Below are 19,438 nucleotides of genomic sequence, written 5' to 3'. Positions count from 1 at the left end.
AGTTGCCGTTCCGCCGCATTGAGACTCGAGGATAACAAACGACGCCGAATAATAGATATCTTCCGTGCTTTTCAACGATCCACTCTTTTTCTTTCTCTTATTTCTCTTCTGGAGCCTACTTTTCGATTAGCGCGCCAGTGGTACGCCACGCGGGGTTCCACGCTGGAAAGAAGCGTTCCGTGTCACGATACATGTGGGAACCGTGTTGTTTCCCCTCGTTGATCGATTTCCTTTTCTGTCCAGGACCTATTCAATATGACCGGCTAACCGCTCGATCGTGACTGAACTGTCGATCGACAAATTAGCGAAAACATTCTCCCCCGCTGGCAACCCAAATACTTAGATAACGCGGCTAATGTCGCGCGCCTTTCTTGCGGACAAATCGCTTCCTAAAGCGGCGCGACACTTCCACCGTTGGAAACTCCACGTTTTTGCTCAGATTCGACCGATTTGGCAGCGAACGATCGTGGAACCTGTTCGACGGTGATTCCCGGTGATTTTCAGTCACCCACGAGAGACAAACCTTTGAAACGAATTCCGGTTGCTGTTTTTTTTTCTTCCTCTCGATACAGTTAGGATTGTGTGAAAGTGTGTCTTTAAAAGATATTAGCCGATTTTTTTGAATTTCTTAAAGACATTGAAATTAATAAACGTTGGTTGTTGTGTAATAATATATATCGTTTCATGGGTAAAGTGAAGATTATTTCTTTTTATGGCTGAAGTAAAGCTAGACAGGTTAATTCCTTGTATTCGTTTCGACTAACAGCGATAAGAGATGAAAAATATATAATATTTATAAAGAATATATTATACTAATAAAAATATTAAAGTACGAGTAAAAGTACGATATTGTCTGTATGATGCGAAACTATCATATTTTCTCCCACTAACCGTAGAAAGTCGCGAATTTCAAAGAATATTTAATACAGTTCAAAGTGCGAGTTATTCTTTGAGTTTGATTCAAATTAGCCAAGTTACCGAGTCCAAGCAGCTTGAAATTATTTTGTAAGTGTAAACCTGTTGTTTCTTGACTTAAAATTTCCATTTATCCTTCTCATTAAATCAAATCACTCCACGTCAAGTTGTTTGAATTCAAATAACTCTGCTACATAAGAGAACCCGACTGCCAGAAAACAGTAACTGTTATTCTAAAATTAGTAGCTGCTTACGATTACTCTAAAAGCTTCTTTGACAGGAAGGGTACAACGGAAGGAGCGCTAAAAGCAAAAAGACAAAAGGGTAGAATGATGGAGTAGCTAAACGATGCTGTGTGATATAATCCGAAAAACGGCCTTGAGCAGCCGATCCATCTTGCTCGAAGAATAACTCGAATCTGTTCAGCTGTCATTTTCTATTTACCATCGATCGGATCGTTCTCCTTTAGGGTTTCGAAATTCATCGTTCCATTCGTTCCCTCTTCCATCAGCTGTCCCGTTGAAGAAAGGAAAAGAGAGAAAGAGAGAGAGAGAAAGAAAGACAAGAACGTTTCGATCCGTACGCTACGAAAATGCCAGAATAATAGAAATTTTATCTGATCGTAATCCACGCGCTGACTCATATCGATTAAGACGGCTGGACAATGAAGGAACGTCGGACGGTTCGCGAGCTGCAAAAGCACAAAGAACCGGCTGGATGCTGCGACGTGTGGAAGTGAACGCGACGGACGAACGAATTAGAATATATGTACGAGGTGCGAGAGAAAAAAAGGCGAGCATGAAAGTCGCGGGCGTGGGAACGACGGGCCCCAAGCGAGCCACCAATTAACACCAATTAGCGCTCATCTGCTCTAGGTAGTGGCAGCGACGAGTGAGCCGACTTTACATTTAGTACGAGACACCCGGCTCGACGAGGATTGGCTACAACGGTGCTCTTTGTGCTGTCCAGATCGGCCCCGAGAATTTTGCACTTCCGCGAAAGGTCGGGAGAAATGGATTAGGGGCACTCAATAGAGGAAATGTGTCTTTCTTACTATCTTCCAGGTCACTTAACCTTTCCAATTTTTCTCCTCGAATTTCTACTAACATATTATTTGTATTATACGAAGTTTTTGGAAAATTCACGATTCTTGCGAATTGCATGCTTGCAATAAATATCTTGTAATCTCTAGTATATGCATTTTTAAATTTGTTTCAGATTTTATCAATACACGTAATCGCGATAGTTTGGTCTCATTAGAATTTCCATGAACTTTCCAAATGTTTTCATAAATAAATTAAAGATAATATTCATAAAAGGTTTCTACATTAAGTATTCAAACACTTTCGCGAGCCACTGCATTCCTATTTATGTATTCCTATCCATTATGCCTATGTTCATCACAGCATACATCGCATTTAAGTTCTAAAATTTGCATTTCCTTGTTCCATCATTGAGGAAAGTATCCACTCACCACTCTGTCACAATACGACGAACGAAGTATATACAAACGAAGCGTCTAGGAATTTGCGTGGGTGTCCCGCAGAAAACCGCGTTACATGCGAATTTCCCCTTTCGCCTTTCACCGAGCAAAACAACGGGCTTCGTTTTGTTCGGACGCGTTTAAAGAGCGCGGCCGCGTCCTCGTACAGGCGTGTAATAAATTATCGGATGAATCGCGAGTAAAAGTCACGATCCGACCACCGGCGGTCTCGATCATCGATCGATCCATCCATGGACGTGGGTCGTCCGGTTTTGTGGGCGTAGGAAATTCATTAAGTCGGATATTATTCCGTAACATGCAGTTCCAGGATCAATTAATTAATTTTCTGTGGCTTCGCGACATTAATCGTCACGAGGGTTCTCCGCACGCGTGTTTCTTAAACTTGATTTCAGACGCGTTATGGTAATGTGATTTTGCACCAGCAATATCGTGTCATTCAACAAATCCATATATATATATAATGATGCAGCGCAGACAAGTATGTAATAAAGGGATAGCACGATGGTGTGCATTGTGTTATTAGAAATATAAATCAGACATATGTGTCGGTGATTATAAAAGCGGTCCGAGTCGACAATAATCTGAAACGATCTTTCAAAATTAGTAGAAGAAGATAAACGACTTAGATCACTTTTGTAATTGCCGGCATATATGTTGGTACATCGTCACCGATGCAATATTATATATAACTCGTTCATTCCAAATCTTAACTGGATTGCTATTTAGTTAGAAATTTCAAGACCTCGTGAAGTTATCTGCAATGTTAGCGAAACATCGGAAATAGCTTTCCGTTGGATACGGTTTACGGACCGGAAGCCTCAAACAGTATTAGACGTAAGTGTTTGCAGTGTTAAGTATAACGGTGTAAAGCGTACCTAACAGTGTTAGGTGTGATAAGCCAGGCTATAGAAGCATCAAGACTTCAGCTAATTTTATGATAGAGACTGAGACCAACGTCTTGTAGTTTGTCTACAGATTTCAAAATCAATTTATCTACATTTTGTAGTCACGGTGAGTCGACATTTTTACCATCTTGGTAATGGATCAGAGCATCGCAACGTGGAAATAAGGTGTATTTGCCGGGAGCCGAAAAGGATGGACAGAAGCCGTAGCGGGCACGTAGAAGCGGTTGAGGAGCCTCTATCTCGCGTTGACTGTCGTTCTATCGCATCGTGGCGCTCGTCGATGGTAGACGCGTACACGTCGATCGTGTGGCTCGGTAACTACACGTACGTACTTACGTACGCCGAATAGAACGCCTTCTCCTTCTCTATGTCAGGCGACGTGTCTTTGGTTTCGCGGAAAAGATCGAACGAGCGGTACGTGAGGACGCGTACTAAGCAGAAACGAACCTCCAACACGCCCGCCACCGATCCGGGAAGCCGTGAATGGTTTATGTCTTTTGTCGATTTATTCCGCGAGGCTTCCTACTTTCTTTCTTTCGACGACCCTCGTCCCGGCTTTATGTCTTTCCATAAACACTTGGTATGGAAAATTTGAAATTAAAATATATTTCAAACGTGCAGTTGAGCATATAGCGACAAATTGCGGATTTTGTTATGAGATTTTGCGAATGTAGTGTTCTGTGTGTGAACTGCGCATTTGGAATGGAAGGAAGATCGTATTGATTTTGGAAGAAGCGAATGTAATAAATCAATTCTTTTTTATTGTTATAGAAGAGCAATTTTCGAATCCAATACATTGCGAACTAATTCACCGATCAAATTTTATTTTTGCATGTTTGTATTTTATTTTAGGACTAAATACCTGTTTTTGTCAGCCACTTGAACGTATAGAAAATATTAGTAACATTAATTATATACAAAGTAGTCATATCTACAGCCTACCCAATATTTAATCGTTTTATTTCTGTTACCTTTCTCCTCCAAAAATGTGTTTCGAAGGGTGTACACATTCGAACGAGCCTCCGTGTTCAAATTTCGGCTCAGATCTACACGACGATTACGTCAATTTATTTCGTGAAAGTTTCTTACGTAAAATCGTTGCGATATATTATTATTCATTGTACTGTATCATCTTGGCGCATTCGTAACTCCATACTTAACGGTAACACAATGCCAATCACAAACCATTCTCCAAAGGTTGCTTTATGAAAATCTACCGTTCTTCTCGCGTCTTTACGTTCGTATCTCTTCAGATATGTTCTTCCTTTGTTATACTTTATTCGCAAAGAGCATGGAATACACAAAAGATCGAGTAAAATTATATTAGATACCATAGCCAAATATCTATATTTTAATATAAAAAATCTAAACTCGAATTCTAAAGTCGAAACTATCTAATACCTATCTAATTAACCTCTAATTAACCTTTAATATACCTCTATCTAATTAATAATACCTATCGACATCGATGTAACATCCATTTTGGGTCACATGGATCCGTGGAATTTGGCGAATTACAAAGCAAATTACTTAGCTTGGCTGAACCATCCTTCTTATTCGAATAACCCTGCCTTACCTATTCCGAACATCACCTTTAAACAGACCCACCTTTCAGCGGCGCGTCGCGATAAATTCGATTCTCTCGCTATAAGACGGTTTGCAATGGAATTCCAGCGCTCCGTTCCTCCCAAAAGCTGCATTCCAACAGATCCTCCGTTCAATTACTTTCGAAAGCGATTTCCCAGGAACGCGAGACGCGGACGAGGTCCCTGAATCCTTGTGGAATTCCGACTTTTGATCGCTTTCGAGCACCGCCTGGCCGTGGTTTACCCTTGACCCTAAATCTCGCCGCAACAATCGGGGGTCTCGAGGTCAGCCGTCACGATGCGATAAATTCACAGACTTATTCCCTCTCCTCTTATACTTCGGAAGGAACGATTCATCTGACGGCGGGCCAACGTAGAAGAGGGTTGTTCCACGTCCCCCTGAAAATTCCAGCGAGCGCCGAAGGGGAAGTTTCGTTCTGGAATCCTTTCCTGCGTCCTCGGTTCCCAATTAGCCGACTGGCTAATAAATCTCGCGTTGTCCCCGACGAGAACCGTAGAGCGAGAGGACCGGCAGCGCGGAAGGAGAGAAAAAAACGAACGTCCGTGAGGAGGAAGCGGACACGCGGCCAGAAAGGGAAGGAAGAAAGAGTTGTGGGGGGATCCTCGAGCGACAGAGGACGTAGAGAATCCTCTTGCAGCCGGTGGTAGCCACTGTTCGCAGGGGCACAAGGCCAAGAAGCCTTTCGTACGATGTCGCGACCAGCCTCTTTCCTCGCTTCTAGATGCTCAAAGGAGGAGCTCCGCGAGGAGTCAGTACCTCGTGATACTGATGGTTGTGCTGTATGCTGGTACCTCTACCTGCATATCGCGGGGAACCTAGCATTCTTCGCGTTAAATGCCTGCTCGACGAGCAAGCTCGACTCTCGCGCCCATTTACACGTACACGAGTTCGTTCTTCTCTGTGTATATGGATGGCTATAAGATGAGCTTGGAAACGAATGGAAGTATTTCGTACGAGAGATATTGGAAGAATAGAATTCTAGATGCACAGGTGTCTCGAGTGAGACTGTTGGACATCTTGAAGTAGAATGATGTCTCTTGAGCGTCGTCTGTTTTCCAGACCAAAGTGTACAATGGCATGCTGCAGATTCGTTTGATATCAACGGATTGGAGAGTAATTTCGTTGATTTCAAGATGATGTAAATTGATTCTCTTTTGATCAGTGCGTATATGGAGATTCGAATAAAGCTTTTCGCTTAATCATTAGTCCTACGTCGAGGGGTAAATTTCGTATTATTAAAAACATATATAGATGATGCGAATTTTGGAGTTGTATTGGAAGAGAGAACGATTGATGAATTTTGAAAGTAAAACTATAAAGTAGAACTTGGAGGGTTTTATTTTGATCGGTGTATATTCGATGAGTGAGATTCGAATGAAATTTCTTTTAATTCCATCGTAAATTCTACATCCAGGGATTAATTTCGTACTATCTGAAAGATAAAGTCTGTAAAATTGCAGGCTTTATAAAATAGAATGGTTGATTCCACGTAGAATGCAGATATACAATAGCTCATCTTGTTACTCTATCGTATATTTATACAAGTATCACAATGTTCCACTTTTATGCAGATTATTAAACGCTGTAACACGATGTAGCACAAAATATCGGAACGTTCCATAATTCACAGAAGCCAGCGAAAAAATTCTTAATATCCTATCGCCATAATTCTTGCGGCCATAAAATGGTCCCACTAAACATTCGTATTACAATCTCCTCTGAACACACCCGGGAATAATGGCCATATTTCAAGCAGGAACGATAGCGCATTCTTCATTCAAAAATTACCTCTAAAATTCGCCGACGTACAATACGTACACACATTCCCCTCCCCTAACTTTACACACAATCACAAGTTGATATCGGTGTACGTGCACGCGAGGTCGCGGCGAAGAATCGAGGCCTGTACAGGGAACAGAAAACGTGGTTCGGGAGACACGACGGCAGCGACTCGTACACGGGCTAACTAGCGATGGAAGAAGACGAAGAGGACGAAGAGGAACGATTCTGCTGGTGCGGATAAAAGAAAAGGAGGAGACGATCGAGGAGATTGGTATGCGGTCCGCGCAGCGGGTTCACACACGACCTAAAGGCGGCCCAAAGCCAGTCTAAAGGCTGAGCAAGCGGAGACGAGGAGAAGAAGAAGACGAAGTAGTCGTAGAAGGGGGTAGAGGACAAGCTCGCGAGGCATTGCCCAAACCGGGGCGACAGTTTCTTCCTCCCCTCTTTTCCTTCATTTGCATACTCGCGATGCGGTACACCTGTGTGTTTCGTTGGCTGCGTGTCCGTCTCTGGCCGCGTACACCTGACCAATAAGTTCCCCGGTGAGCGTAAATCTACGTTGTAAACGTGAATGCTGGCTGGCTCTCCTGCCGCGTCAACGAGGGCAGTTTCGTTGGCCCGGGATTAATCGATGACTTTCGCCTTTCTCTCAGAGAAATAATTAATAACGTCGATCCGTTCTGCACTTACGGCGAATTATGGAGATTCTTCGTGGAATTAACGAGTCACGGGGAGCAATATAGATTGAAATCACATGTGTGGGAACGCGGAAACGCGCAGAATCCCTGAGACATCGAACGATATAGAAGCCTCGGGGACTTTATTTCTACGTACGTGCGTAACTAAGTATATAAGTTCACGTCCTGGGAACAGGATCGTGCGGAAGCGTGGACAAATCGATGGTTATATTACTTCGTTGAGCGTTTAATCGATGTCCCCGTTAAATGGTGTGTCGTTAATTCATGGAAAAGGAACGATAGCAAAACCTAGAGACCGGATGGTCGCTCGACAAAATTTGTACGCTAATTGTGGGACGTTTTATAGTTCTCGAATTATAGTTCATTAGCGAGACATCCGCGAGGTGCGTCGTGGAATTTGAAAAAAGGCTCGATGGAAGTTTTTCATTCCTGTTGAACGTAAATCTCTCGTGTTGGCCGACGAGCAACAGGCAGCCTGATTGCGATCCCCGCGGGCGACCGAGAGCCGGCGGAACGATTTTGGAGCCGTTCGGTCGATTAACGACCGGTTCGCGTACACTTCTTGACAAATCGATCCTGCTTCCGTATCTGCGCCGCTGCGTGATTTATACGCGCTTAGAATCGGCCGCAGTCCCCAACGAAAATATAAATGACACGCCACGAATATCTCTATTGGTAGATCCACCATCTATCTACGAAGGGTGATTTCGTTTACATTTGTAAAATGAATATCAACGTGACCGATGAACAATGGTTTAGATCGTGAGATGTTGTTCCCATTTGAAACGTCGCTTCTTAAGAACCACACACATTTCGTTTCAGATTAATCAGCTTAACAGTTAACGGAAAGTAAAGTATGTAAGCAAAAGCTACAAACGAAATTGACAAAATCAAGAGACCAGTACAGATAGCATCGCTGAGAGCGTTATGATCGTAGAATTTTAAATTAAAACATCATCTCCAGGAACATCAAAATACATCAAAAACCACGTCAGACCGTGTCCGAAAGCATAACTGCAATAGAAAATTTATATTACCAGACTCACTTGGAAATATGATTAAAAACGATTGACGTGGTATAAATTGGTAATTCTAGACGAAACTCTGTTCGCAGGTAATTCTCGAAAGGAGGCCACGTTCCTCGACGAAACGATACAGCCGGATGGAATGTGATATCAACAAAGATGAACGAGAGATTCGATGGAGGGTCAGGAAACGAGTCTGGGCCCGAAAAGTATGCAGAGAGGCCATAGAGGAATCGTTGGAGGACGCAAAGAATACACCTGTTGGATTCTGACTCACGACGATGATCCCCTGCGGGGATTCGAGGCGTGCCTTCACGGGCTTGACTCCTTCATTTTCGTTCTCCCGCGGTTTTTATCCGTCGTTCGTGCGGCGAACACCGTTTAGACGACTATCGTTTATCATTACACGGGTTATTATCGAAGCTATAATTATCGGAATTTATCACGCGCCACGGAGAAAGGAGAGTAAAGCGTTTTCGTCTCTATTTCTCATTGGATTTCGACCAAGAACGATTTTCACCTCTGTCTGGCCGATCTCTGAGCCGAGCCGAGGTCGTTTAATACGCCGGTGCTAATTATACCAGCGACATTACCTGGGAAATTTAACGCCTACGGATTATTTGTGCTCTAGGCGGGACGAGAAACGCTGCTGCGTTTGGTCTCTGGCTACTCCAGTTACGTCGATCAAACGGTTTTAGCCATTAGACTTCCAGCCACGGCGAACCGCAACGATGAACTTTATTAAAGCGTGAGAAAGTCCCCTCCCGGAGGTGATTAAAGCCGCTCGACTAATCTACTTACGCGACGCCGCGGTTTGGAACTCAATAGCGACCCGGCTAAATTGAATGATGCCGTTTGACGCGTGACACGGCCGCTTAAACGTCGCATCGATCATCCGACGTCCTTCGGCCACACCAACTTCAAGAATGAATCGGTCATTTTCTTCCTTATATTCTTCGTGATTATGTGACATATGTGTCGACAGAATCGATGAGAAACTTGAAGGGAATCGGACTTTTAACGAGTTGATTGTAAATGAATTTTTGATTCTGGTGATAATTGGTTATTTATAATTATTTTCGTACGATAGTTCAATAAGATGCAATTTTATCATCTAGTAAGATTATTAGATATTGTCGTTAAGGTTATATAAAGTCAATGGAAACTTACGATTTTATTTTAAATTACTAGACTAAATTAACAATATGTAAAAGTAGCGAATCGATGAGTTACTATCCTCCGCTAATAAAAACGTTAAAACAAAATCTCATATATTACTAGCTCATTCTATATTTAGGTTATCCGAAACTTTTCGTTAACTATGCGTGATTTATGATTTAGTCAATTACGATTTAATCTCGACGCTGCCAGTAGTTTCCAATAACAAAGTAAGAATATTACTCATCAAATTCTACGCGTGTATCTCGATGTTATTACAAACTCTACCTTATAGCTTACACTTAGTCATCGACGAATCGAGTTTCCGATTAGTATATTAAAAATTACTATTTTGAGATACGTCAATATCGACATATGATTGATTTATTGAGTCGCGATCAAAATCATGCACGAATCTTTCTCTATGACGTGCGTATCATTAAACTCGCACGAGAAATAAGAAACAATAATCCAACTATAAACGTTTTATACAAAATAGATTCAATTGGTTACTATAATAATTGTATCGCTTACCAATTTTACCAAATTCTACGGATACTATCTTTTATAAGTATTTCAAAGATACAACGAAAAAACGTTTTTCGACAATTATTTGGAAGTATTCAAATACTTACGAACGTATATACTTGATACTATATGATATAGTATACCAGTTGCCTATATTCCTCTACCAACAACGTCCAATTGAATCATCCAGCAGTTTTCAATCTCGCCACCCTCGAGCGAGCGAACACGTCGAGCGGGCGACTCGCTAATTCAACCAACATAATGCCGGTGACTTCCACGTGGGCCCAGCGACTGTGACGTCACATCATTGATAGAGGCGCCCACATTGGATGCTTAGAAGTTGCGGATATTGTGTCAAGAATAGATACGCCAACGGGTTTGCTTATTTGCGATTCGTTGTCTGTGTATGGAAAATGAAAATGAAAATCGACGAAAGTTTGCGATTCAACGGACGAGAGAAAATGATCATTGTGGGAAAGAGCGAAGGCTCTGGAAGAAAATAGCGGGAAAGCGATCGAGGCTTTCGATGAGGCAGAGTAGACAAAGACGCCTCGAGGAACACGACGACAAAGAAGACGCGTCTATATAACGTAGCACGAGATGAAAAAGGACAGAAACACGTGGCTGGAGAAAGGAAAGATGCGAAACGTGGTGTTTGCTCAGAAGACACACACAGACGTCAGGATTGTGCAAAAGCTCGGCTAACTCTCATCTCGCTGATCGTTTCCTGTGCCATTATGCTACCGCTGAAAAGGCGGCTGGTACTCCCTTCTTATGTATGCCTCTTTACGCCGCTATTGAAATCGCAAACGGAGAAAGTCGAAGGACGATTACTCGCCGTGCCAGATGTATACATATATGCCTGTTTGTTTCTTTCTTTGGTCGTAACCGGTATCGAGTGGCGTGCTTATTAACTGGAAGACTATGGTCTTAAGCGTAGTTTCGACCGAGCGAAGTGCACGCGGTATTCCAGAGAGGAAGATTATCCGAGGGTCTACGATCGATTTCACCGGTCTCGAAATGTTTTATCGGATGGCGGTGGTTGGGAAAATTTGTATGTATTGGATAGTCTATGGATTCATACATGCGGATGGAGCTTTTAAGAAAATAGAGTTGCTTTGGGAAAATTAGGATCTTTCAAATTATCCGTCAAATGCAAATTCAACGTTCCAATTTCTAGTAAGAATAATAACCTACTGCGTGGTCGTAACAATTAATACCTATGACTCCGTTCGACGAGATGATCTGTCATTCTCATAAAATGAATTTTAACAATACGTAGCTGTAGTTCTACTCTGTAATGGACACTTTAACCAAGTGTATTAAATGTAAAAGTATATTAAATTATTTAGTCGTAATTTCATGTGATTAGAAAAATTTGATATTACGAGAATGAAATTAAGAGCCTGGTAGGTGTAGAACGCTTCATTGGAAAATAAGCATACGTGCAACCATATGTTGCAAAATAATACGGTTTGCCAACAATTTAAAAATACCTTTCGCGATTTTCGTTCTAATTTATAAATTTCGAAATATTTAATTGTAAAATAAGTTCATCTAATTATTCTTTAGTTGAACAAAAAACCACCCCATACAATAGCCAGGTTCTTCGGTAAAAAGAATCATCGTGTGTAACAAACAAATTTCTTCCCGTATGGTACTTGGTGCGAAGCAACAAGGTTTCAAGGCGGAAAGAAAGGAGATCGTCCGCGTTCCTTTTCGAGCTAAAATCGCGCGAAATCTCATTTAGAGGCGGCGCCCGTGGCTCTATTAAACGGCGGCCTCTTGTTCTCATTCTCGAAATCGTTGAAAGGCAACCGAGTGAATCTCTGCCGGGCGGGCCGGCAATTTCGCAACAATACAGAGGGCTCCGGTCGCTCCATTGGAAAAGGACTTCTACGGGAGCATTGTATCGCGACGTCGATCGCAAATTTCTAGCCCCGATTCCTTTGTCGATGCGGGGCGCGCGAGAGCTATCGAATCCAAAGGATTTCCGGTCTGTTGCTCCTCTATCGACGAGTCGTTACGTAGAATTCCAGTTCGGTTCCAGTCGCTTGGCAACGTCTCCTCGTGTTCCTCTGCCTCTCCTTCTTCTTTCTTTTTGGCTGACCTCTAACTGTGGAATTCTTTCTCAAATCGTCCATTTTATTTGCTAATGGTCTCGTTTTCTTTGGAGCGACAAATGACTATTAGTGGAATCGTGTGGAGATTTTTGAAGCAAGAGGTTTATAGAAGCGTAGGGAGAAGCTCTTGGCGAACACTGAAATAGTGTAAAACAAGGGTAGCCATAAACTGGAGAAAACATCATATGAACAATATAATATCAACGATACAATATCTTCCGATAATCTTTTCAAGTTGTTCATTTTCTTTGGCAATATGTTCGCTACCTTTAGAACAACAAGTGATTATCAATGGAATCCTATTAAGATTTTCAAAGTAAGAAATTTGTAAAATTCCGGAGAGAAACTGCGGGGAGAAGTTGAAGAACACTAGAACAATGTAAATTTATCATTAATGATAAATCTTGTGCTAATAAAAACAGACAAAGTAGTAGAGAAAGGTGGTCTCTGAATTATTTTCCTTAATAATACGTTACTCTTTCCTAAAATTACAAATAATTATCGACGGGTATGAGTACGAGAACTACAGGAACAAGAATTTCCTAAGATAAAATACAGAAGCTCTTAGAGAACCTCAGAGTGGTACATAATAAATCCTCGACTAAAAGAGACAGCTACTAATTGGAGAAAACGTCTTCAGTTTACGAATTCATACGATTCACCAAACTTCTTTCGTAATACCATACGAACTAGAAGCCGCTTTCCAATTATTACAAACTCCTCGAGGAACACTTGATTCGAGATGCCTAGCAATATATCTTCGCGTAATGAAAAAGCAGTCGTCGAATCTTTAAACCCAAACAGCAGCAGTAGTTCCAGTGAACGATTGCCAACATCCCACCCACGTGATGTGTCACCAGGCCCGGTCAGGCGGCTGTCGAGCGTAATTACGTCGAGACGAACGGCCGATTTCGACGAGTGGCACCGAAGAGATCCTCTGAAGATCCTCGAGAGCAACCATGACGACGTGTTTCCGCGCGCAAGAGGTATACACATCGGCTGAACGTATACGTCAAGGGCTCTCCACTGGAACCTAACGGACCAAATCGAGGCACAGCTCTCCTTTTGTACTATGCCTGTGTGCGCGCATTAAAACTCGCGAGGTACACGTTCGCACGCAGACAGGCAGACACGGTCAGTAGTGGATTATTTGAAGAGCACTAGCGTGTTTGTATATTTCATAACTCGCTCGTGAGGCTCTAAGAAGACCCATGCCGGGGCTCGTTTCTTCCGAGGGCGACAAAGGGTGGGATCGATGCGTTCCCTCTTTCCTCGTTCTGTTCCTACTCGAGAGGAGGACATAAATAGAGTCCCTTAAATTGCTTCCTTTCCGTGAAGGATCTTTTCTCTCCCCCGTCTTCCCGTTCCACTCGCTTTTTCCTTCGTTTTTCTTTACCACGAGCGACTAGGTTCACGGGTGTGTACGTTTCTTTGAGCATTTAGCGCTCCCCAAGCTAATTCAATTATGGGGGCTATGGGCGCGCAATAAAAAAATATATGGAAAGCAAATATACGTGCAAGCCGCCCCGCTGTTTTTTTTTTTTTCGAGGGTAAGCGTTAAGCACGGAAAACCGTGCTGCGTTATGTGCATATATGTAAGTGTGCGATATCGTGGTCAGGAATTTAGAAAATATCATAGATCTCGTACTATGTTCGGGTTCGTTGGTTTGGTTTCCTGGTATTATAGCAACTATGAAATCATTTTTGCAGCGCGTATCTTGAAAAACTGCTAAGCTTGACTTTCGTTACGGTAATTGAATATGGAGAATATTGAGTATATGGATATTATCTTTCCTGACTTAAGCTATATTGAAATATTGACTGCATTTAACGATCTCTTAGGAATTCCCACCTCGACTGAATTCTTTGAAGTCTCACCATGACCAATGGACAAAGATCTCTATATCCCAATGACAGAATCGCTCGCTACCAGGCGATTATTTGAAATTTTCAATTAAAGTTGTTATTTATAATTAGCGTTAAAATTCTCAGCTCATGTTTATGAATAGTCGTACAGTGTATGATATTTAATTAGCCCACGAATAGCACGTACTTTAAGTATTCTTACTTTTGACAGGTTAATCCTGTTCGAACGTTTCACACTTTCGAACACGGTCGTCTTTTTGCCTGAGAAAATATCATTATGCTGTTTATGATAATTCGAGACTGGAATGAGAGAAACGTGTGTTTGTTTAAGACGTAATGGAGGATAAATATTTTCTTCTGTCAAGGTTCGTGAAACTGCGTGATTCATTTGAAAATTATTTTTTCTGGACATCATTATTTTTAGTATCGAATATGCTATATATTTGCAGAACTTTATTCCATTCTTCAACGAAAATTTATTTTTCTTTATAGTTACAATTTGTCTGAATTTATAAAACTAATAAAATGAGACAGCTATTCTTAACCTGTGGTGCGCGAATCTCCGGAGGCTACGAAGTTCTCGCAAGTTGTTATCGTATTATTTGAATAAAAAATATCTAGTATGTCTATTTACTTATCTATAATGAATCTTTTCTTCCCAAAAAAGTTGTTCAGCAGTTGATGTGTGTTTTAATTACTTAATTATTAGTGGTTAAATGATTATTTAATTACTTAACATACTTGGCATACTGAGGATTTTAGTCTTTGGTGTCCGCGATAACAAGAAATTATTTAGATGGGGTTCGTGGTAAACAAAAGGTTAAGAATTATTGAAATAACACATTTTACTTACCGTCCATCGGAAGGTGAAATGAAGTTGTAGGGTGACAGGTTCGCTTAGGGTGAAGGTGTTCTGGCCGAGGGCGTGACTAGATACGTTGCCAAAGCTGCAGGAGCCGATGGCGGTGACATTCGACTGATATTCCTTCAAGCAGAGCCAGAAGGCTGTCGAGCACGGTGTCGTGCACGGTGGTAATTCTCCCTTTCCTCCGCCATCACCTCCTCCGCCGCAACACCTACCGTCCACCAGGGTGCCCCTGTTGTTCGTTAGCGAGAGGATCTGTACCTCGAAGAATCCGCTCGCGTTCGTAGCCTATGACAATCGACAAAAGTATATTTATAATAATGTTCATAAACTTCGATCATACTATCGAAGAATTAATCTTTTATACGAGTTTATCAGTTAGAAAAATTGTATGATATGAAAATAAATTTTTCTTTGAATATTTATTCTATATTATTGTATTTGGAGGAAAATATTGAATATCATATAATGAAACATAAGTAATGGATATTAAATATACATAATAGAATTCCATTTATCCGAACTTGTCGGTGGGGAACAGTTTATATAACAGGAGTTCACATAATAGGAGCTCACCAATTCTCCTCGCTACCTATTATCTTTCGTTCACATAACAGTTCACGTTCAGACAAGTGAATTCAATCAACAAAAGTGCAGTTAATCGGGAATTAATTAAAATTTTGTTCCAACAAGTGAACTTGAGATAAATGGAGTTCCACTGTGTTATATTTGTTGGAATTATTTCTGAAAAGAATAGGAAAGCGTTAAATATTATAGTTATATTATAATTAATATTATAGTTATCTTTTGTAACTTTTTTCTTGTGGTATTAAATTACCAGGTTATCACTGAAGGAAGATGTTATTGCAATTTAAAATATTATATTTTTAAAATTAACATCTGTGAGTCTATCATTTATTGAAACAATACATTGAATAGATCATCGAAAAAGAGTCCAGTTAAGTTGCAACAATTTATATTTTGATCCGTGCACATATCACGTTTACATCTGACATTTGGATACCCCTAATGGCGCATTAAACTCTATCAGTGCGTTTACATTAGCGACGAAGCTGTCGCTGTTTTTCCGTTCAATATGAAGGCGAATTTATCGGGCTCGTTACGCGGAGAAAACGGTCCGCATTAAACACAGCACGATTTCATTCGGCTCTTTCTAATGGGCATAATAAAACAGCGGGATTTTCCAGCTCGGGTCCCGTGAAAACGGAAGTCTCCGCGGCCTTAGGAGGCGAAAGGCCCCTCGAGTATCTATTACGAACGCTTCGCCAACTTCGAACCGATTCGCTGGAAAAAGTCGAACTATTTCGAAACTATATTCGTGCTCTGGCAATTTTTCGATGCTCCCTGTTCACCTTTCCATTCTGACATTATTTTTTTTGTACTTCATCCCCATGTTTCGTGTGATACCACGTGATTCGCAAAAGAATGTTTCTCTAAAAATATCCTATGATTTAATACTGTAAAAATTCCTTACGATAGGATAATACAACTTAGTTCTACAAGATTTGAACACGATATAATGTCCCGATGCTTCCTTTCATCTTTCATATTAATATCCCAATTTTGTATTTCGCTTTCAAGCTGTCAGTCGTCAGAAATTAGATGGTAATACGAATTCCTAATAAATACTGATTCCTAAAAATCTCAGATTAAACTCGTAACTAGCTTCAGGAATATTGACTCATTTTCACGCTACTTCCTGTAGTTGCAAAATATTCCAAAATATTTCCCATGCTTGTTATTCTCGGCGATAGCGGAAAATTGAAATTTCATAATTTTGCTCTGCAAGAAATTCATTTGCCTAGAAAGGTTCTTCAATCCGACTCTCAACTTTCAAGAGATTTAACTTCGATACCTTCTATAAATTGGCAGTTCAGGTTAGTCTACACGAAAGTCCATCTACTTTCCCATTCACGGTCAAAATTGCGCGGGGGATCTCGCAACCGCGCCGATGCCGCAACCCGTGGTGAATTTACATCGGCCTCTCGCTTTTGCCCACGTACGATTAACAATAAAAGCGGCACGAAATCGTCTCGTTTCAACGGCGGAGAGTCTTCCTTTCGTTGCAGTTACGAAACGCTCTCTATGTATGCTTCGCCTATACCTATCGGTTTCTAATGCATCGAGCGAGCACGTGTATTCGACGTACTCATACACTAAACGTATATATTATATGTGTATTTATGCACGTATTGATATACGTATGTGCCTAGACGTGGATACGTGGATATACAGGGTGTACCAGACTTTGAAAGTCAAACTTCGTCAGTATATTCTATAAGTATAACCGAATGATAAATATCGTATAAACTCAGATCATTAAAAATCTTTATTAGAAAGTTAGAATAAAAATATGAAATACGAAGAGAATTTCTCGAATTTTATGCCAGATAGATATTAATATTCGTGTGTACGATGAATTAGTACAAGGAGAGATTGGTCCGTTTTAAATTCGTGGTAAAAGTAAAGCCAGGAAGATTGTGTGGTCAAAATAAGACGAAAATCAAGAGTAACGAAGTTGCAGGTAAATTCACGTATACTCGACAAGACTCGATTTCCTGGAGAACGTAGCTTTTAAAGCAATTTTCTTATTCTCCACTTCTGTCTTATCTTCAGCCATAGGATCCCTTCAACTTCGCTTGTACCGCCAATTTAATACCACGATGTATTTTCGTTTATCATTTGAAATAACGAAGACACCCTGTACGTATAAGTGCATCGAGCGAACGAGCATACACGGACGAGCCCTGGGGGCCTATGTAATTATCGTAAGAGTAAGATCGAAGGTAGAAAGCGCAGAGGATCGTCTGCTGGCCTTTCCACGACGCGCTTCCTACTATGTTATATAACGTCGTCTCGCGAGTGACATTTTCGCTCTTGCTAGAGCCAAGCTTCTGTGGTTTCGTGCGAACACCGTGAAACAGTATGAAGGGTAGAGGCTGGCAACTTCGCCAGGATGAATCCCGCGGAAATTGAAGAGTAAATCACGGATAATGTCCGGCTGTGGCGCACGGGAAATGGAGGAGCCATCAAGCGAACGTTCGCGCGAGGGACACAATGCAGTGTTCCTTCCCTCGAACGAGGAATCTTCGTTAAAACGAAACGTGTCCTCGCATTATCGTTACCGCGAATAGGCAGTTTGTCCAATGATGAATCTTCGGTTGGAATTTCTGCGATCGTTTCGAACATATTGCAGAAGCCAATGAGGAATGTGTAGATATATGCACTCGGTGTCTGCTTGTTTGATAATCTCTTCTTAACTCTTTGTACGTTTGATTTATATCAAGTAGTGCGATCTTGTGAGGCAAGTTCAATTTTTAGACCTGTCGATGACGCATTGATCATTAGAATCTTGAGGAAAGATAAAGTAGAAGTTATATTTGATGCCTGTTAAACTCTTTTTTGTACATTGCGTAGGGCAACACGGACAATTTTGTCCGATATTTGAATTAACTGATGATCCAATTGTCAGAATTATGAGAATAAAGCAAAGATTGAAAGTATATAGTATTACGACGGAAGTGATAATAATGTATCAGTAGAAAGATAAGTACAATGAGAAATTCTGTTTGATATTTGGATTGCTTGATGCAAAAAACTACTGTTCAACTAATTTACATAGGATACTGCACATAAAATATTTGTCAAATTAGACTCTCGTATTTATTATATTCCATAATCCAGAGTTATACAATAGACGTTTCACTTACCAAGCAGTTCGCTCAACCAACCTATAAACCTAAACTTTCCTGCCAGATAATAATCTACATCGAAGTTCGTCGAGTTATCAGGTTCAACATCAAGATCTTCAAACTAAACTCTCTCTCTCTCTCTCTCTCTCTCTCTCTCTCTCTCTCTCTCTCTCTCTTTTGAATCCTCTTATTAACAAACATATTTTTTTCTATACATATTTTCCCACATACACAACCAGCTTGCACAACACTGGTACACCCCGTACGCGATTCTAAAAAGATCTAACCGAGCTAAACGTCGATAATACGCAGCCTGCCGGCAATATCCGTTAACGGCGACGAGAGTCTTTCTCCTCGAGGGGAATATATCAATCCAGCGTGCAAACGGCGAGTATGTCGTGGCCGTAAAACGAGCAGCGTGCGTTTGCTCGAGCGGTTGGTCTCGGTTGGTACCGCGGGCGATCGTCGTCGTCACGTTTACGACGCTTGGACCTTCACTTGGTCCAAGAAGCGGTGTGTTTCCGCCCTGTTCCGCGGCTGTGTTTGACCAGCCCGGCAGTGTAACGACCGTTCCTCTTCTCTGTCGTTTTATTAGCCGTGCATACTTATTCTGGAGGCACTCGCCTCTGGAGTAACCCGTTGCCTCCGAAAGCAGCTGAAAACTGTGAACGACTGTGACCAGGGTATAAGGGGGATTGCGTTTGCGTGGCCAAAGTTTGCACAGTCCGCTCACGTGCCGACGTGAAAT

General features: G+C 41.4%; 1 protein-coding gene across 2 annotated transcripts in view; it reads right to left on the bottom strand.

Annotated features, from left to right (window-relative positions):
- Nucleotides 1–19,438, bottom strand: part of LOC126922337 (protein jagged-1) — a 56,937-nt gene that overhangs the window by 17,491 nt on the left and 20,008 nt on the right. For both annotated transcript variants that reach the window (XM_050734817.1, XM_050734818.1), the window contains exon 2: nt 14,966–15,265. In XM_050734817.1, the coding sequence (XP_050590774.1) occupies nt 14,966–15,265 (300 nt within the window). The remainder of the gene's footprint in view (nt 1–14,965; nt 15,266–19,438) is intronic.

This window comes from Bombus affinis, chromosome 11, assembly GCF_024516045.1.
Source record: "Bombus affinis isolate iyBomAffi1 chromosome 11, iyBomAffi1.2, whole genome shotgun sequence".
In the NCBI taxonomy this organism is placed as follows: domain Eukaryota; kingdom Metazoa; phylum Arthropoda; class Insecta; order Hymenoptera; family Apidae; genus Bombus; species Bombus affinis.
The sequence above is the reverse complement of the archived record's forward strand: the minus strand, read 5'-3'. Positions and strand labels throughout refer to the sequence as shown.